Source organism: Eucyclogobius newberryi, unplaced genomic scaffold (assembly GCF_026437365.1).
Source record: "Eucyclogobius newberryi isolate DKJ021-1_F unplaced genomic scaffold, fEucNew1.0.hap1 SCAF_19, whole genome shotgun sequence".
In the NCBI taxonomy this organism is placed as follows: domain Eukaryota; kingdom Metazoa; phylum Chordata; class Actinopteri; order Gobiiformes; family Gobiidae; genus Eucyclogobius; species Eucyclogobius newberryi.
In genome coordinates, this window is record NW_027315823.1 from 23,630,909 (window position 1) to 23,647,184 (window position 16,276).

The following is a 16,276-nucleotide window of genomic DNA, read 5'->3' on the forward strand; positions in this document are numbered from 1 at the left end:
TTATCCTATCATCCAGTTATATTTTGCTAGTTGAAATGTGCCGCATAATGTTTATGAATATCGTTACAGCGTAAACACCATGGCAAAAACATGGTGGTAAATGGATCTATTAAAACATGATAGTGTATTTCTTAAACATTTGGTAAACACAAAAACATCCGGTACTTTAACCTGGATCGATTAAAATTACTTGAATTTACATTAAATATGAAGCACTTCCGGTACTGGGCGGAAGTTTTGACGCACGTCAGATCCTCGTGTTTTGGATGTGTTAAACACTTTCATACAAAAAAAGCATAGCAAGGTACTGTTGTCGTATTTTGATTTAAAGCTTAACATGTTTGTTTCGTGCATAAATACCAGGATATGACGTTTTGTACATTTTGTCTTTCTTGGTACAACTTTGACCAAATTAAAGCTAACGCTAGCTAGCAAATGTCACAAGTTTGAATGAGTTCTTTACACATGTGATTTATCAAACTTCTTTAAATCGATGTAAAGCTCACAGTAGTCGTGGATCTCGTTTACAGGTGCGTGGCGAGCTGTGTTTTAGGGGTTAACCACTCACTCTACAGACATGTCAGATCAGAACAGTGAGTGTGAGCCCCCCGGTGCTGCTGCTGCTGCTGGTCCCGGCATCACCGTCACTGTCGGGGCCACTGTGCCCACGGGTTTCGAGCACACGGCCGCAGAGGAGGTCAAGGAGAAGATCGGCGTGGAGGCCAAAATAAGCAAAGACCGAGGAAGGATATATTTCTCTATTACAACTGACAGCCTTTTTCAGGTAATTTAGTAATGCTGTGATGTTGGTCTTAACCTGTTATATTTTGATGAATAGGGCTATCCAACTATGGATGCTTAGGTCAAGTGTTTCCCATAGTAATAATAATAATCTTTATTTATATAGCGCTTTTAGTTTACAAAGTGCTTTAAAACGGAATAAAATACAACACACACAATACACTACATAAGTAAGACTAAGAGCGATAGTGCAAGCACTAAATGCCATAAACAGGCCAGTCAATTAAAGCGAAATTAATGAGAAAGATGTCACTGATGGTGCAAGCCTCATCTCCTCTGGAAGGCCCAAAGCCGAGGAGGAGCCGGGGCGAAAGGCTCAATAACCCTCAATCCGGACACTCGATTTTTGAACAGCGACTGAGAAAGGCAGGAAGGAGCTAAGGCTGCAAGAAGGGCTTGTAGGGGGTTAAATGTTCAGCTATGTACCTAGGAGTGAGACAGAAAAAAGCCTTAAAAGTAATCTGTAAAATCTTAGAATGTACGAGGAGTCAGTGAAGGGAAGCTTAAACGGCGTTGTCGTCTGTTAAAACTAGTGAGAAGAAATCTATGATGATGGCATGATTACAATTAATTTGAATAAATAGTGTATTGTATTTGAATAACATAATTTGTGGAGTGTAAATGTCACATGTTGCCTAGATTTAATCCTCAAGTAGTCCTTATTGAGAGGGATAGTTACTGTTAAAAAGATTATGATAATACAACTAAGTGTGATTTTCTGATGCCAATGGTTTTTAGACTATAGGGGCCACCATAGCCTCCTCTATTAATGGGAAACACTGTAGGTATTGGACAGTTAGTGGTAAAGCTAATTCAAAAACATCTCACTCTAGTAATTTAGAATAATCAATTTGTAAAGCTTAAACTTAACATGTGATAATTCAGTAAATATATGATTAGAGACAGACAGCAATGTTGATCCCTGTGCATTCACTTAAAATAGAACCCATTAAAATGGTCTATGCTAACCTGCATTGCTGTATCAATGACACTCCTTGTGCATAGGTTCATTGTTTGAAGTCTGTTGACAACCTGTTTGTTGTGGTTCAAGAATACGACCATTACCAGTTCAAAGAATCAAAGGTACATATAAAGCACTTTTCATGCACTTTAAGTGGATGATGCATTATTGTATGTTGACATTGACTGTGTTCATCAGGAGGAGACCTTGGCAGAACTGCAACAGCTCGCCTCCAACCTTCCCTGGAACGATGCCTTAGAGGTCTGGAAGTTAAATCGATCTTTTAAGAAGAGAAGAAGTCACCGCAGAGGAGGCAATAAACCCAAAGTTAAACCTGAGGGTGAGGGTCAAGATTCGGCAAAGGTTGAGAATGAGCAGGAGGAGCTGCCTGAGCCGGTTTCTGAAGACCAGTCAAATGCTGACCAAGAGGAACCACCTGAGGCTAAGGTCATAAAGTTTCGTGTGACATGCAACAGAGCAGGGGATAAGCACATTTTCTCTTCTAACGAGGCCGCCAGAGACTTCGGAGGAGCTGTGCAAGAGTTTTTTCAGTGGAAAGCAGACATGACAAAGTTTGACATTGAGGTAGGTGTGTCTGTGTCTGACGTAAATAGCAATTGTGAGTAAAAAAAAAAGGCTTGTCAGAACAAGAATTTTAGTTGAGAATTGTGTTGTGTGGTTTGCATATGTCTTGTGTGGTTTGTTTTGAAATGTAAATATAGATTTGTTTTATAATTCATCTAATGTTAATCATTTTCTAAACTTACAATAGATTTGTTTTGTGCGTCATACAGGTTTTACTTAACATACACAATGAAGAAGTTGTCATTGGTATTGCTCTCACTGAAGAAAGTTTACACAGGAGAAATATCAGTCACTTTGGACCTACCACTCTGCGCTCCACCCTGTGCTATGGGATGTTAAGGTACTTTTCCATCTGTGTGAAGAAAGAATAACACGGTCATAGCAATTATTTTGGACGAAACGGATGCATTTCAAGTCTTATAGCAAATATGTTAATTTTCAACACCATGGGAGGCTTTTAGAACAATTCAATACACAAAACATTATAAAGCTAATTAGACAATAATACCATGAATTTCACTCAAAATTATCATGTGTGAAACTGCCCTGATTTCAGCCTCATTTTCAGACATTTGTTAAAGATGTTGCAGGTTAGTCTGCAGTTAGTTAGTGAGGTTAGTCTGCAGTTAGTTAGTGAGGTTAGTCTGCAGTTAGTTAGTGAGGTTAGTCTGCAGTTAGTTAGTGAGGTTAGTCTGCAGTTAGTTAGTGAGGTTAGTCTGCAGTTAGTTAGTGAGGTTAGTCTGCAGTTAGTTAGGGAGGTTAGTCTGCAGTTAGTTAGTGAGGTTAGTCTGCAGTTAGTTAATGAGGTTAGTCTGCAGTTAGTGAGGTTAGTCTGCAGTTAGTTAGTGAGGTTAGTCTGCAGTTAGTTAGGGAGGTTAGTCTGCAGTTAGTTAGGGAGGTTAGTCTGCAGTTAGTTAGGGAGTTTAGTCTGCAGTTAGTTAGGGAGGTTACCCTGCAGTTAGTTAGTGTGGTTAGTCTGCAGTTAGTCAGGTTAGTCTGCAGTTAGTCAGGTTAGTCTGCAGTTAGTTAGGGAATTTAGTCTGCAGTTAGTTAGTGAGGTTAGTCTGCAGTTAGTTAGTGAGGTTAGTCTGCAGTTAGTTAGTGAGGTTAGTCTGCAGTTAGTTAGGGAGGTTGGTCTGCAGTTAGTTAGGGAGGTTAGTCTAAAGTTAGTTAGGGAGGTTAGTCTGCAGTTAGTTAGTGAGGTTAGTCTGCAGTTAGTTAGGGAGGTTAGTCTGCAGTTAGTTAGTGAGGTTAGTCTGCAGTTAGTTAGTGAGGTTAGTCTGCAGTTAGTTAGTGAGGTTAGTCTGCAGTTAGTTAGGGAGGTTAGTCTGCAGGTTGTTAGGGAGGTTTGTCTGCAGTTAGTTATTGAGGTTAGTCTGCAGGTTGTTAGGGAAGTTAGTCTGCAGTTAGTTTGTGAGGTTAGTCTGCAGTTAGTTTGTGAGGTTAGTCTGCAGTTAGTTAGGGAGGTTAGTCTGCAGTTAGTTAGTGAGGTTAGTCTGCAGGTTGTTAGGGAGGTTAGTCTGCAGTTAGTTTGTGAGGTTAGTCTGCAGTTAGTTTGTGAGGTTAGTCTGCAGTTAGTTAGGGAGGTTAGTCTGCAGTTAGTTATTGAGGTTAGTCTGCAGGTTGTTAGGGAGGTTAGTCTGCAGTTAGTTTGTGAGGTTAGTCTGCAGTTAGTTAGGGAGGTTAGTCTGCAGTTAGTTAGTGAGGTTAGTCTGCAGGTTGTTAGGGAGGTTAGTCTGCAGTTAGTTTGTGAGGTTAGTCTGCAGTTAGTTTGTGAGGTTAGTCTGCAGTTAGTTAGGGAGGTTAGTCTGCAGTTAGTTATTGAGGTTAGTCTGCAGGTTGTTAGGGAGGTTAGTCTGCAGTTTGTGAGGTTAGTCTGCAGTTAGTTAGGGAGGTTAGTCTGCAGTTAGTTATTGAGGTTAGTCTGCAGGTTGTTAGGGAGTTTAGTCTGCAGTTAGTTTGTGAGGTTAGTCTGCAGTCAGAGAAGAAAGTTCCACAGGCTGGGCCCAAAACTGGACTGTCCAAAAATGTTCTGAACTTTGGATCTTCACTGTCTCCACTGACAGATGCTCTGGAGTTAGAGCCCCGACGTTTGACAGCCAGACCAGAAAACAGTGGCGACACATGATTTAATATTTTCAATGTGCTAAAATGTACTACATTTTTCAATGTGAAATGACTAGGACCGAAACCCCATGAGGTGGTATCATTGTGATTTCATCCAAAAAACAATACCTGAATTGCCTGCTTTGCAATGATGCAACTGGTGTTGAGGGGCGAGGTCTGTGACCATGAGGTGTGACAGTAAGAGAGTTGTGAGAATTTCATGGTATGCATATTACAATACAATTGTGCAAATGGATAGTTCAAGGATAGTTAAACCCTAAAGCTAAGAACAAGACATGACATAACTGTGATATAGCCTGTAAATACTACAGTGTTGGTGGTATAAAGGCTATTTAGTGATGGTTCTCATGTAATTTAGGGGTTTGTAACAAATAAAGTCTCTTCTCTTTTAGGTTGTGTAAACCTCTGCCATCTGACATTATACTTGATCCAATGTGTGGAACGGGAGCTATACCTCTAGAGGTGACAGTTGCTACATAAATAAGTATTCTTTTGTTTTGACTTGCTAACGTTGAATACTTTCTCTTCCAGGGGGCCATTGAATTTAACAATGCATTCTACATAGCTGGTGACAACAACGACATGGCCGTTAACCGCACAGTCAATAATGTGTTTCACTTTCAGAAACAAAGAGCGGACAAGGGCAGGTACAAGGCGGTGATCTCAAACTTACAACGATCGATGTGAGTTTGATTGACTGTTTTTTTCTTCCACAGTGCATTTGGGTTACCCATTGACACTGTAAGATGGGATCTCTGCAACCTGCCCATGAAGACCAGCTCTGTGGACATTATTATTACAGATATGCCCTTTGGAAAGAGGTATTCATGACCCACTATTTTCACAGATATGTGGGTAATCTGCATATAAAAGCTTTGCATGTCTGTTTTTGGCATTAAGAATGGGCTCAAGGAAGAAGAACTGGGACCTTTACCCGTCCTGCCTCAGGGAAATGGCCCGTGTGGTCAGACCAGGCTCAGGAAAGGCTGTTCTGTTGACACAAGATAAGAAGTGCTTTTCCAAGGTAATATTATTACTATTCCAATTAATTTCCTAAGAAGAATGGCTGGAGATGATCCCTGAAACATATTCTAAAGAAAAGGAACTATTTTTCATAAATGGGACTAAGCAGGTTTATATATTATACATGTCTGGCACTAAACAAACCTCTTTATATCTTATCTTATCTTAAAACAAGTGAGTAGAGTAATACAATAGGTGAACATGAAGAGAATTTGATGACTGAGAATTTGATGACAGTCACTGTCTGGGTTTTTATAGAAAATAAAGCCAGGATTCAGATCACTTCCACAGCTTGCATCAAATAACAAGTTTCAGAGTCTGAATTGTACTAAAATAGTTTGAACTTGCCTTTTGCTTTGAGCTCACATAATCTTGAAATAATAAATTGTGTAACCTTTTTAAAACACTAGTCAATGTATCACGGAGGAGTCATCCGGGCCTCGGTTTAGACCAAACAATCTTATGGTTTGTTTATGAGCGTCATTCGTTCGCGCTGAGGGGTTAGTTGTGTTTAGTTTGACCTGCTGATGTTGCGTGCAGGCAATCTCTCGAATGGGTGGCCTTTGGAAGAAGATGCACACTGTGTGGGTGAATGTGGGGGGTTTACACGCCGGAGTCTACCTCCTAAAACGTACCGAAGCCGTGTTTGGACAAACTCCTGAGGACATCTATGCACCACAAAGGGACGGCTCTCGCAGGGACGAGGACAACTCTGAGACGTCCTAAATATATCCAAGGATGACAGCATTCAATACATGTTTCTGTTAGTTGTTTTTGGTTACAATGTTAAAGAAATAAAAACTTAAACCGAAAATGCACATTCATTGCTAAAGTAAACGGTTAAGCTCCTGCTGTCGATAGCTCAGTTCTACACATTGCCATCTGTGTTGCCATATGTTCTTATTAATAAAGTTAAATGGTTACCTTTATATTTGTTTTGTCACTTTGTTTTGGGTGTGACATGCTGGTCTGCTTGCATCAGCTCAAGTCACCATTCATGAAATCTGGGGGTGGTAATGGTCTTCTACAGAATAGTAAGTCATAGGTTTATGACTTCACTGTCGATGAGGTTGCAGTGGGTAATTAGGCAATGGCCAGGTGGGCAGAGTAGCCAAACTGGTAATAAAGAGTGACGTTACTGGTGTGTGGTGTCTGAAAACTGCTTTGAAAGACCAATTCTTCAAAAAGCCACTCCAAATGTATCTGTGTACTCACCTCTTGCCGCAGGTAATGATGTATTAATACTGCACTCATTCATATTCAACACATTTGTTTTTGTGCTGTAGCGTTTACCTTTATTGATTTGATTTGTATGTATAAATTCAGTCTCGTTTTATTTTAATTGAATGTGATTGTTTGTATTGATGAAGAGAAGTCGTCCGCTCACATAGGCGGCTCGCGCGGTGACGTCACACAGAGGATAAAGCCGCGCGTGGAGGGGACGGTCCCGCCAGAGCGCAACACACGACATGATTTGGACAATCATTTTACTTATCCAGGCGGGCCTCCTCTATTTTGTACTAACACACAGGAAAAGGTAAGTTCAAGGACCAAAATTACTATTCAAACTGATAATGGTCAAACCGGGTCTTACTTTGTCAATCAATTTGCCCAACTTTATATTCAACTTTGTTCTTGTTTTTAACGTTATTGTAATGATAATGATGATATAGTTGTGCGTTTGTAGGAAGCGTGTTGGAAAATGTTTTAATAATATTGCACCAAGGCTACTATTACTAATATCAGAAATAATAGTGTATATATATATATATATCGTTCCTGGGGCTGTTCCTGTAAAAGAATGTGGTTGAGCTGGGCCTGCCCTAAAATGAGATGGAATACCGTTTGATGGTGAGGTTTAGTTTCCCTTTGGCATAATTTCTGTGACGTGTGGTGGTAATATCTATTATCTACGATTAAACAAATGGACTATTGTATATATAACCCAGTAACGTCAACACAAGCACACGCTGTTACCTAAAATAACATCAATAGTGGAGTATAGCTCAGTTATTGTTTTGTGCCACATGTGATTTGTAGGTGTGCTGCTTGTGCCTTTGTTTACAGGTACAAGACTGATCCTCCTCTGGACAAAGGGGTGATCCCGTGGCTGGGACATGCCCTTGAGTTTGGAAAAGATGCTTTCAAGTTTCTCAGTCGGATGAAGATGAAACATGGGGACATCTTTACAGTACGTAACATTACAATTGGCATCATTTACAGAGGGCAAAATAAACCTCCAAATCCCAGTGTTTGAGTTGTGGCACACTTTTCTCAATTGAAAACATGCTGTGGCACACCATCCACTAAAACATTATGAAATGAGTCAATTAGAGAGAGGAAAAGTGTAAATAATGATGCCCAGTGTCACTGTTTCTGGCACAAGGTTTAGTTTGCTTTAGCGGCTGTTTTGGTGTCTTTTCTGTTTTAGTAGTTTGCTCAGGATGCTCCAAACTAGTCAATATTACATTAAATAACAGTGTGAATCAATCAGACTACAAATTGTTTTCCCCCCCAAGGCACACTTCCTCTAACAAACCAGCATAAAAACTTGGTCTGTCTCTGGGGAAAGGTCTGCCACCTGCTTGACTCTATGGAGATGTTATTGCTTAGCCAAGAATGTTCGGTAGTGAGGCATTAAACACAACTCTCCAGGATGTATTGACTCCTTAACATACATTTTTTACAATGAACGGGATCGCCTTTCCACAGAGCTGACCGGTAGCTGTGGTCTCCATAAAGATAGATTTGGGATTAATGCCTCACTACCGAACATTCTTGGCTAAGCAATAACATCTCCATAGAGTCATCAGGTGGCAGACCTTTTACCAAACAAGTTACATAATGCAGTTGAAGGGGATCGACTCCAGGCATCAGAAGAGTGAGTAGCACATTCAAAATCTGTATTGCCCCCTGAAGGATATTACTATTAATATATATGAATTAATATTATTTGACAAAGGTTGTGAATGAACTACAAATGACTCTGCTGTTGATTATTCCCACCACCGTTTCATACTCATAACCTTCTGATTAGACCAATACGATGCTGGAACATGGGATTGAATGTTTATTTGTAGAGCACAACTAACTAACTACAAACAATCACTGCAAAAACTGTCTCTTTTCTCTGACATCCCGTCGCAGGTGCGTGTGGCCGGCCGTTACGTGTCAGTTCTGCTGGACCCTTTCTCCTACGACTCAGTCCTTTATGACAAGGACTGCCTGGACTTCTCCCGATACGCCGCGGTGCTGATGGACAGGATCTTCCAGCTGCAGCTCCCACATCACCTGCAAAACAAAAGCAAAGCAATCATGAAACAGTAGGTCAAACTGTGAGAAATAGTGTGGCTGGAGTGAGAGAGGTTTTCTTCTGCTGTTTGGAAATCTAATTTTAGCATATAGTGACTAAGAAAAAGGTATGCTAGTGTCATAGAACAGAGGTGTAAAGTAACTAAACGGAAATGTGGAACAAAATATCCTTGGGACAACAAAGGATTAATCCATTAATTGTTGAGTAGTAAGTAGTGATGGTGGTAGTGGTGGTAGTAGTGTATTATTTTAAATGTAGACTGTTATAGTATTGCATGGTATATAGTATTATCTGGCTGCAAATGATATAATAATGATAGTGTGTGAACTGTCCTTATTTTCTGTCTTTTTCAGGCACATTCATGGCATGAATTTGAGCGTTTTAAACAAGTCCATGAGCCGACACCTGCACAATTTGCTGAAAGCCAAGCTCTCTGGGAACCAGAAAGACTGGAAAGATGAGGGACTGTTCAACTTCTCCTACGGCCTCCTTTTTAAGTATGAATTTCTTCCCCTCCCCCTAGTAAAAAGATTCTCTCTGAGCAGCAGCGCATGTCGTCTTGTACCTAAACAATTTACCCAGCAGGCTCTTGTCCCGTCCAGTGTTTGTATAGAGCTAATAATAATGTAGAGAGACTTATTTGAGGTCACATTTCTGGATGTAATAAACACCTACGTACAAAAAGGGCGGTTTGCTTATGTCACCTTCACCTACATGACATTTGAAACAAGGAACTTTCAATGGAAAATATGTGGGTTGGTTGCTTATCCCAACGTCATCTTTTTCAAGCCAAAATCAACTTGACTCATTCGCATTTTTGTTTTCTTGCAGGGCTGGGTATCTGACACTTTTTGGAGGCGAACAGAACAACAATGGCATGAACCCATCAAAAATCTATGAAGAGTACAGGAAGTTTGATGGTTTACTGACAAAACTAGCAAGAGGCACGCTCAAGCCAGGTAAAGCCACATTTTAGACTTATTATCCATCCTACCAAATGTAAAGAGGACGACTGGGACAGGAACATGAACAAGAGAAGCTACATTTATATTCAATTAGGGCTAGATTAATTACAACCTCATTCAATTTCAGATTAGAGAGGTCACGTGTCCATCTGAAGTGTTTATGCTTAATCCCAGTCTCATCGATATTCAAAATCATCCAGTTACCTCATTGCAACAGCATACGTATATATAAGATAAGATAAGATAAGATAAGATATTCCTTTATTGTCCCACATGGGGAAATTTCATTGGTGCAACGCAGGTAGATACAGAGGTAGATACAGAAGAACAGATCACTTATAGGAAGTCTGAAAAACACTTTCAGTAGAAGATCTCCTATAAATAAATAAAAACTCCCATAGACAAATAAATACATAAATAAATACCATTGCATGTGATCACGACAGTAATTGCACATGAATATGTGTCACGACAGCACATAGATTGCACATGAATTTCACAGTAATTGCACATGAATTCCAACAGCAATTGCACATATGACAGAACTGCACATCAGTATTAGGTTAGGTCAGTATTGCGACGGGATAACGTGACCATCTCCGGGTAAAACGACTGTTCTCCGCAGTTTCATGAGTTCCTCCTTTGTGGAAACGCGGTACGGCGCCGGCCGGGGGGCGGGGCCGGGGGACTCAGAGCCAAGACACATCGCCACGACACGACGAAAACACTCAATCCAGCCGAATAAAGTCAAAACAAGTTAATTTAAAGCGATTCCAGTGCGTGTCCCGATCGTTCGTGAAGTTCCTCTTTCATATAAACGTGTATATAAACGTGTACCGACGACACGCCGTACTTTAGCGCGGCCGGAGGGCGCGGGGGGGGGCTGGTGGGCTCGCTCGGAGCTAGCTCACGTCACAACAACACAACGAAAATCGCTCAAATCCAGCCGAAAAAAGTCAAAAACAGTTGAATTAAAAAACTATTCCAGCGCGTGTCCCTATCGTACAGTAAAATAGAAAAAATATACTAACCATATTTACAAAATATAGGAGATAAAGCACAATAAGTGTGAGAAAGAAGAGAGAGCGTTTACACCGGGCTGCCAGCTGTACCAGCGCCTTATGATGCAGTGTATTATTAAAGTGGGAGGACACGTCACACTTGATTTGATATTGAAAATGAAGACACAACTAACCCAATATTGTCCATGAAATTTATGTTTTTGATTTTACTCTAAGCGGGCAAGAGTTTGTGTGTCATGACTAAATAAGATTAGATGCTGGCGCTAAAATATCAAGTTAGATTCTGAGTCTCTGGGTCTATTCAATTATGATAATGCGGACATTTGCCTCAAACCGCACGGACATTATTCATTTGGGGTTTTTATGTTGTTTCTATTTTCATGTAATTATTGGTGGACATTTTCCCTAGCCTTCTTACGGTTTAGTTAGTTAGTTTTACGATCATTATTTTAAAGATATCCCATGTTACTTTTATAAAAACAACTTAGACATGTTTTTTTAAAGGTGTACTATGTAACTTTTCTGGAGGAGGGTCCACCAATATAATACATTATATTTAAAAAAAGCGCCACATGTTCAAAAAGGAGTAGGGATAAGCACAAGTCTGATAAACACAGGCACATCCTAAAGTCCAAACGGTTATACACAACAAAAAACATAACTTTTCCTTTGCTTGAACACATTGTGGGCAAAATTACTCTTTTTTTTTTTTTTTTATTGCTGAATGTTAATACATCGCTTGATGTTCTCGGTATAATGTAACGCCACTGATTGACACATTATGGCTCGCCATTGTGGTTCTTACAGATTACATTTTGAAGTGGAATTTTTTCCTGAGATTGTATTTTCCTTTTCTGTCGGAGGATATATTTTGAAGATGACAAAGACGTCATTTATTTCTGGCTTTATACAGGACTTGGGCTCTTTTAAAATGGATCAAATCCACACATTATAGCACCCTCATCTGTATCTGAATGTTCCCTGTGACCTTTATTATGTACCATTTAATGACCCTTTTCTGCAAAATAGTTATGGGCTGGATACATTTGTTTTGTAGATGTTGTAATGGTTTACTTGTAAGCTTATTACAAGTAAAATAAAGTCCTTATATATACAAGGCAGAATTACAATCTGTGTTTTGTTCTGAACCTTGAAATGATTTATGTGATGTGTGTGATTACCGGTATCTAAGAGTCACTTAAAAGTTGTTAGATAAAATACTTTTAGTGGTTACACCTATTTTTTGTGTACTGTCACTTGCCATTGTCTATATGTAAATCATATTCAGTGAAGTGGTTTATCTTGTGGCGATGACTCACGTTTATCTGAACCTGGCAGAGGAGAAGAAGTTGGCTCAGTGCGTCCGTCAGAGGTTGTGCAAGCTCCTGTCGCCAGTGGGATCCGGGAAGGACTCGGGGGCCGCGTCCTGGGTCCACGCCTACCGACGGTTGCTTCAGGACGAGGGCGCCGACCGGGAAACACAGGACAAGGCTTTACTCATGCAGCTCTGGTCCTCTCAGGTGAGTTGTCATGGTAACGCTGGGTAAAAGACTCAATGGGCCTATAGTGTTTAAACATGCACTCTCCATGGACATTGAATTACCTTTCCTGCCGGATTGTTCCTCAGTATGACATTAAAGTTTAAACATATCCAACTTGTATAACTTCAATTACATGGGTTGTTTCTCAATAACTCTTGAAGAACATGAACAAGCACAACGTTTTTGCAAATGAAATGGCGATCATAGACTTAAATTAACCAAACATACTGCAGATAGGGAACATTTGATTGGCAGCGCAAATAATGCAATGGATCAAAACTAAACAACACGTGACAATAAGTAACTATTGTTGATTTGCTCATTTTGTTGTGTGTGTTGGATAGCAAACTTTTCTAATGTACATTATGCCCTGGTCCACCTATTGGATTTTCCTTACCGAATACCACATAGCAACAATGCCATCTAGAATCTCCAAACAATCAATAAAGAAGGAGATGGTCTTAATAATTGTATGATTTTTTTGTCTGAAAAGTCACATATAAAGTTCAATTTAGATTCCTCTGCCCTAAAAAATATGTCCTAAATCCTGTTCTTTATTCAGGTTGCACCAGTTTGTTATTAAATGCATGTTTTAAAATGTTGTGCTGTTGCCTCTGGCTCTGAATGCAATTAAATATGCTACAACTTAAGAGTAGAAAGCACTGCAATAAGTGTATAGTGTTTCAGATAAAGCCACTGGATTGGGGATTTCTTCCTCCTTTCAATATGTAACCAAGTCAAATGCAGTGGCGTGCAATGCCCCCTTTTACCAGGAGAGGTCGCCATGCACCTGTGAGTGATGCAGTGTATTATTAAAGTGGGAGGACACGTCACACTTGATTTGATATTGAAAATGAAGACACAACTAACCCAATATTGTCCATGAAATTTATGTTTTTGATTTTACTCTAAGCGGGCAAGAGTTTGTGTGTCATGACTAAATAAGATTAGATGCTGGCGCTAAAATATCAAGTTAGATTCTGAGTCTCTGGGTCTATTCAATTATGATAATGCGGACATTTGCCTCAAACCGCACGGACATTATTCATTTGGGGTTTTTATGTTGTTTCTATTTTCATGTAATTATTGGTGGACATTTTCCCTAGCCTTCTTACGGTTTAGTTAGTTAGTTTTACGATCATTATTTTAAAGATATCCCATGTTACTTTTATAAAAACAACTTAGACATGTTTTTTTTAAAGGTGTACTATGTAACTTTTCTGGAGGAGGGTCCACCAAACTGCTCGTCTCATTTCTTGCCGTGAGTGCGAGCTTGCAGGCTGTTTGTATTTAGAAAAGGAAATACTGTATCTTGTGCTATTTCCTGATGTCCTCCTGTAACCTGTGAACACAAGTTAGTTCTGCTCAAAAACACTGTGCAAAAGTCAGAGTTAGCAAACAGCCTGTGTGTGCTGTCGCTAAGCAGCTCTTGAGTGGAGGGAGGCCCTTTATCACAAGCTCATGTGAGTATTTGTTTTCAGGGTAATGCTGGACCGGCTACGTTTTGGCTCTTGGGATTTCTGCTGACCAATCCTGACGCCATGACAGCCGTGAAGGAGGAGTTCAGTGCGATTTCACAAACATCAGAAACATGTTTACTCAATGTGAAAACTCCAGTATTCGGTGAGGATAAACAACATGGATTCAAATGATTTTATTACATTCCCTTTTGGTAGCTCTTCTGCAGCATCCTCTCTCGCACCAATTAAACCAATTTCCTCTTTCACTTCGTCCATGACTGGCAATCTTTGCTGTTCTGATTGGTCTAATGCAATGTTCTAATATATTTCCATCCTCTGTACATTTATAAACCTTCTCAGTTTGGCTTGTCAGACTTTTACAACTCCTATTACTTATTCTTTTCAATTCCTCTTCAGCGTCTCCAGATCTCATCACACAACACACCTCAACCTTTTACTAACAAACTTTGGTCATTTAAACACCTTGTTTTGCTATAGTTAAAATTCACCTTTAAACTCTCTAAATAACTCCTCCAGCTATGTCATTATTAACATTATTTTGTAAACACCATCTGGTTCTTCACAGATAGCGCTCTTGAAGAAACTCTCCGACTCACTGCTGCCCCCTTCATCACTAGAGAGGTAGTGCGTGACAAAACCATCCACATGGCAGATGGCCAGGAGTACCTGCTCAGGAAAGGGGACCGAGTCTGTTTGTTCCCCCTCCTGAGTCCTCAGATGGACCCTGAGATCCACAGTGAGCCTCAGGTTTGTTAGCATTGTTAATCGTTATTACAATGATAATGATTATATTATTTTTAAACTGACTTATTTGAGCTCTTATAATTAAGTTATAAAGTTGCATCCTCGTCATAAACATATCTGGAGCTGTGTTTCTTATATTCACACTTGACCTCTCCATCAGAGGTGGGTGGAGCAGCCAGGAATTATACTAAAGTAAGCGTAAATTGCTAAAGTATTAGCTAAAATAATTTGAGGAAACTGCTCAAGTAAGACTACAGTAAGAATAACTGTCAGAACATCTGATTTATAATTTCTTGTAATTGGAATGACAAAATGCACATTACTCACAATGGGAAGCCAAAAACCAAACCAAAAAAATAATTACTCAAGTAGAAGTGAAAGTATGCAGTACGAAAACTACTCAGAGAAGTACAACCCACTTCTGCTCTCCACAAGCTTTAATTGATAAAGCTCCTCCTTGTCTCATAAAGTCATAGTCATTCAGTCCAAATGTATTTGTGTATTAAATGGGCAATAAAATGATCAGGAACACAAAATCCTAAGACTTTATAGGATGCACTGCACATTTTAGTGATATTTTTATCTTCATACAAACTACACCAGAAGATGCAGTCTTGGCACTCTTTGCTAAAATGTCACGCCAACGAAGGCTTTTTAGATATGTCCAAAATGCATGTTATTCCATGTTATGCTAAAGGATGCATAAATTAGAGTCTTGTATGACCCTAACCCACTATATTCTACCCATTTACTGTGCTGTTGCCCAAAGGTAATTGTCTTAGCGAGTAGCCGGAGACAGACTTAAGTGCATTTAGAATTAGTACTGGTTTATATTAGGTAAAGTTAATGCCTACACAAAGCAGCACATTACCCAGCGAGAGGTCACTTCCCGAGCCGTGCACCTTTAAGGGATTAGTTTCACTGTAAGAGAAACACAAGCTAATAGGCGCGAGAGGAATCACTGCAACATAACTGCAATTAAAAGCTGTTATCAATATATTTTCCATCAGAAATTCAAGCATGATCGTTTCCTGAATCAAGACTGCTCCCCAAAGATGGATTTTTACAAAAAAGGAAGAAGGTGTAAATACTACACCATGCCGTGGGGTGCAGGGACCAACGGCTGTGTGGGGAAGCAGTTGGCTATCAGTGCCATCAGGCAGTGAGTGTCCAAGGACTACGTAACTTTAAATTACAACCAGGATGACATTGCACCTGCTAACCTTGTGTTTCCTCCTGCAGATTTGTTTATCTGGTGCTGACAAAGTGCGAGTTGGAGTTGTGTAACCCCAACGCTCAGATGCCACAAGTGAACACAAGCCGTTATGGATTCGGGGTGTTGCAGCCGGAGGGAGAGCTGCGTGTTCGATACAAGTGGAAACAGACAATGAGGGACTATGAATGAATGTTTAAAATATTACATATGTATCTTTGTTTTTATATTTATCTGTAAATAAACATATTTTAGTAATTTCTGTGGTCATGCCATTACGTTTTTCTCCCCAGATAATTATTTAGATTGCCAAAACATGAGTCCATGGTAACTTAAGCTTGTTCTTGCACAGACGTTTTAAAATATCTCTTGTTAAATGTCAGTGTATAAAATTAAAAAATATTTTGTTGTGGTCAAGTCAAATACAAAGTAAAGAAATCCAGCAGCTCTCACTCCAGTGTGATTTCCTCTGTCCTAAATAGTTTATCCTGGGCACTACA

General features: G+C 39.8%; 2 protein-coding genes across 2 annotated transcripts; both read left to right on the forward strand.

Moving 5' to 3' along the window:
• Positions 1 to 223: 223 nt before the first annotated feature.
• thumpd3 (THUMP domain containing 3) lies at positions 224 to 6,426 on the forward strand. The gene is made up of 10 exons (XM_072452231.1): positions 224 to 304; positions 531 to 784; positions 1,807 to 1,884; positions 1,961 to 2,347; positions 2,557 to 2,687; positions 4,867 to 4,936; positions 5,006 to 5,121; positions 5,191 to 5,295; positions 5,375 to 5,498; positions 6,038 to 6,426. The coding sequence occupies exons 2-10, from the start codon at positions 578 to 580 to the stop codon at positions 6,221 to 6,223; spliced, it is 1,404 nt and encodes a 467-aa protein (XP_072308332.1). The 5' UTR covers positions 224 to 304; positions 531 to 577; the 3' UTR covers positions 6,224 to 6,426.
• A 499-nt stretch (positions 6,427 to 6,925) lies between these two features.
• LOC140365675 (prostacyclin synthase-like) lies at positions 6,926 to 15,988 on the forward strand. Its single transcript, XM_072452232.1, has 10 exons — positions 6,926 to 7,034; positions 7,565 to 7,688; positions 8,645 to 8,820; positions 9,164 to 9,307; positions 9,642 to 9,769; positions 12,136 to 12,317; positions 13,820 to 13,961; positions 14,385 to 14,566; positions 15,574 to 15,725; positions 15,806 to 15,988. Exons 1-10 carry the CDS (start codon positions 6,967 to 6,969, stop codon positions 15,966 to 15,968), a joined length of 1,461 nt encoding a protein of 486 aa, XP_072308333.1. The 5' UTR covers positions 6,926 to 6,966; the 3' UTR covers positions 15,969 to 15,988.
• The last annotated feature ends 288 nt before the right edge of the window (positions 15,989 to 16,276 follow it).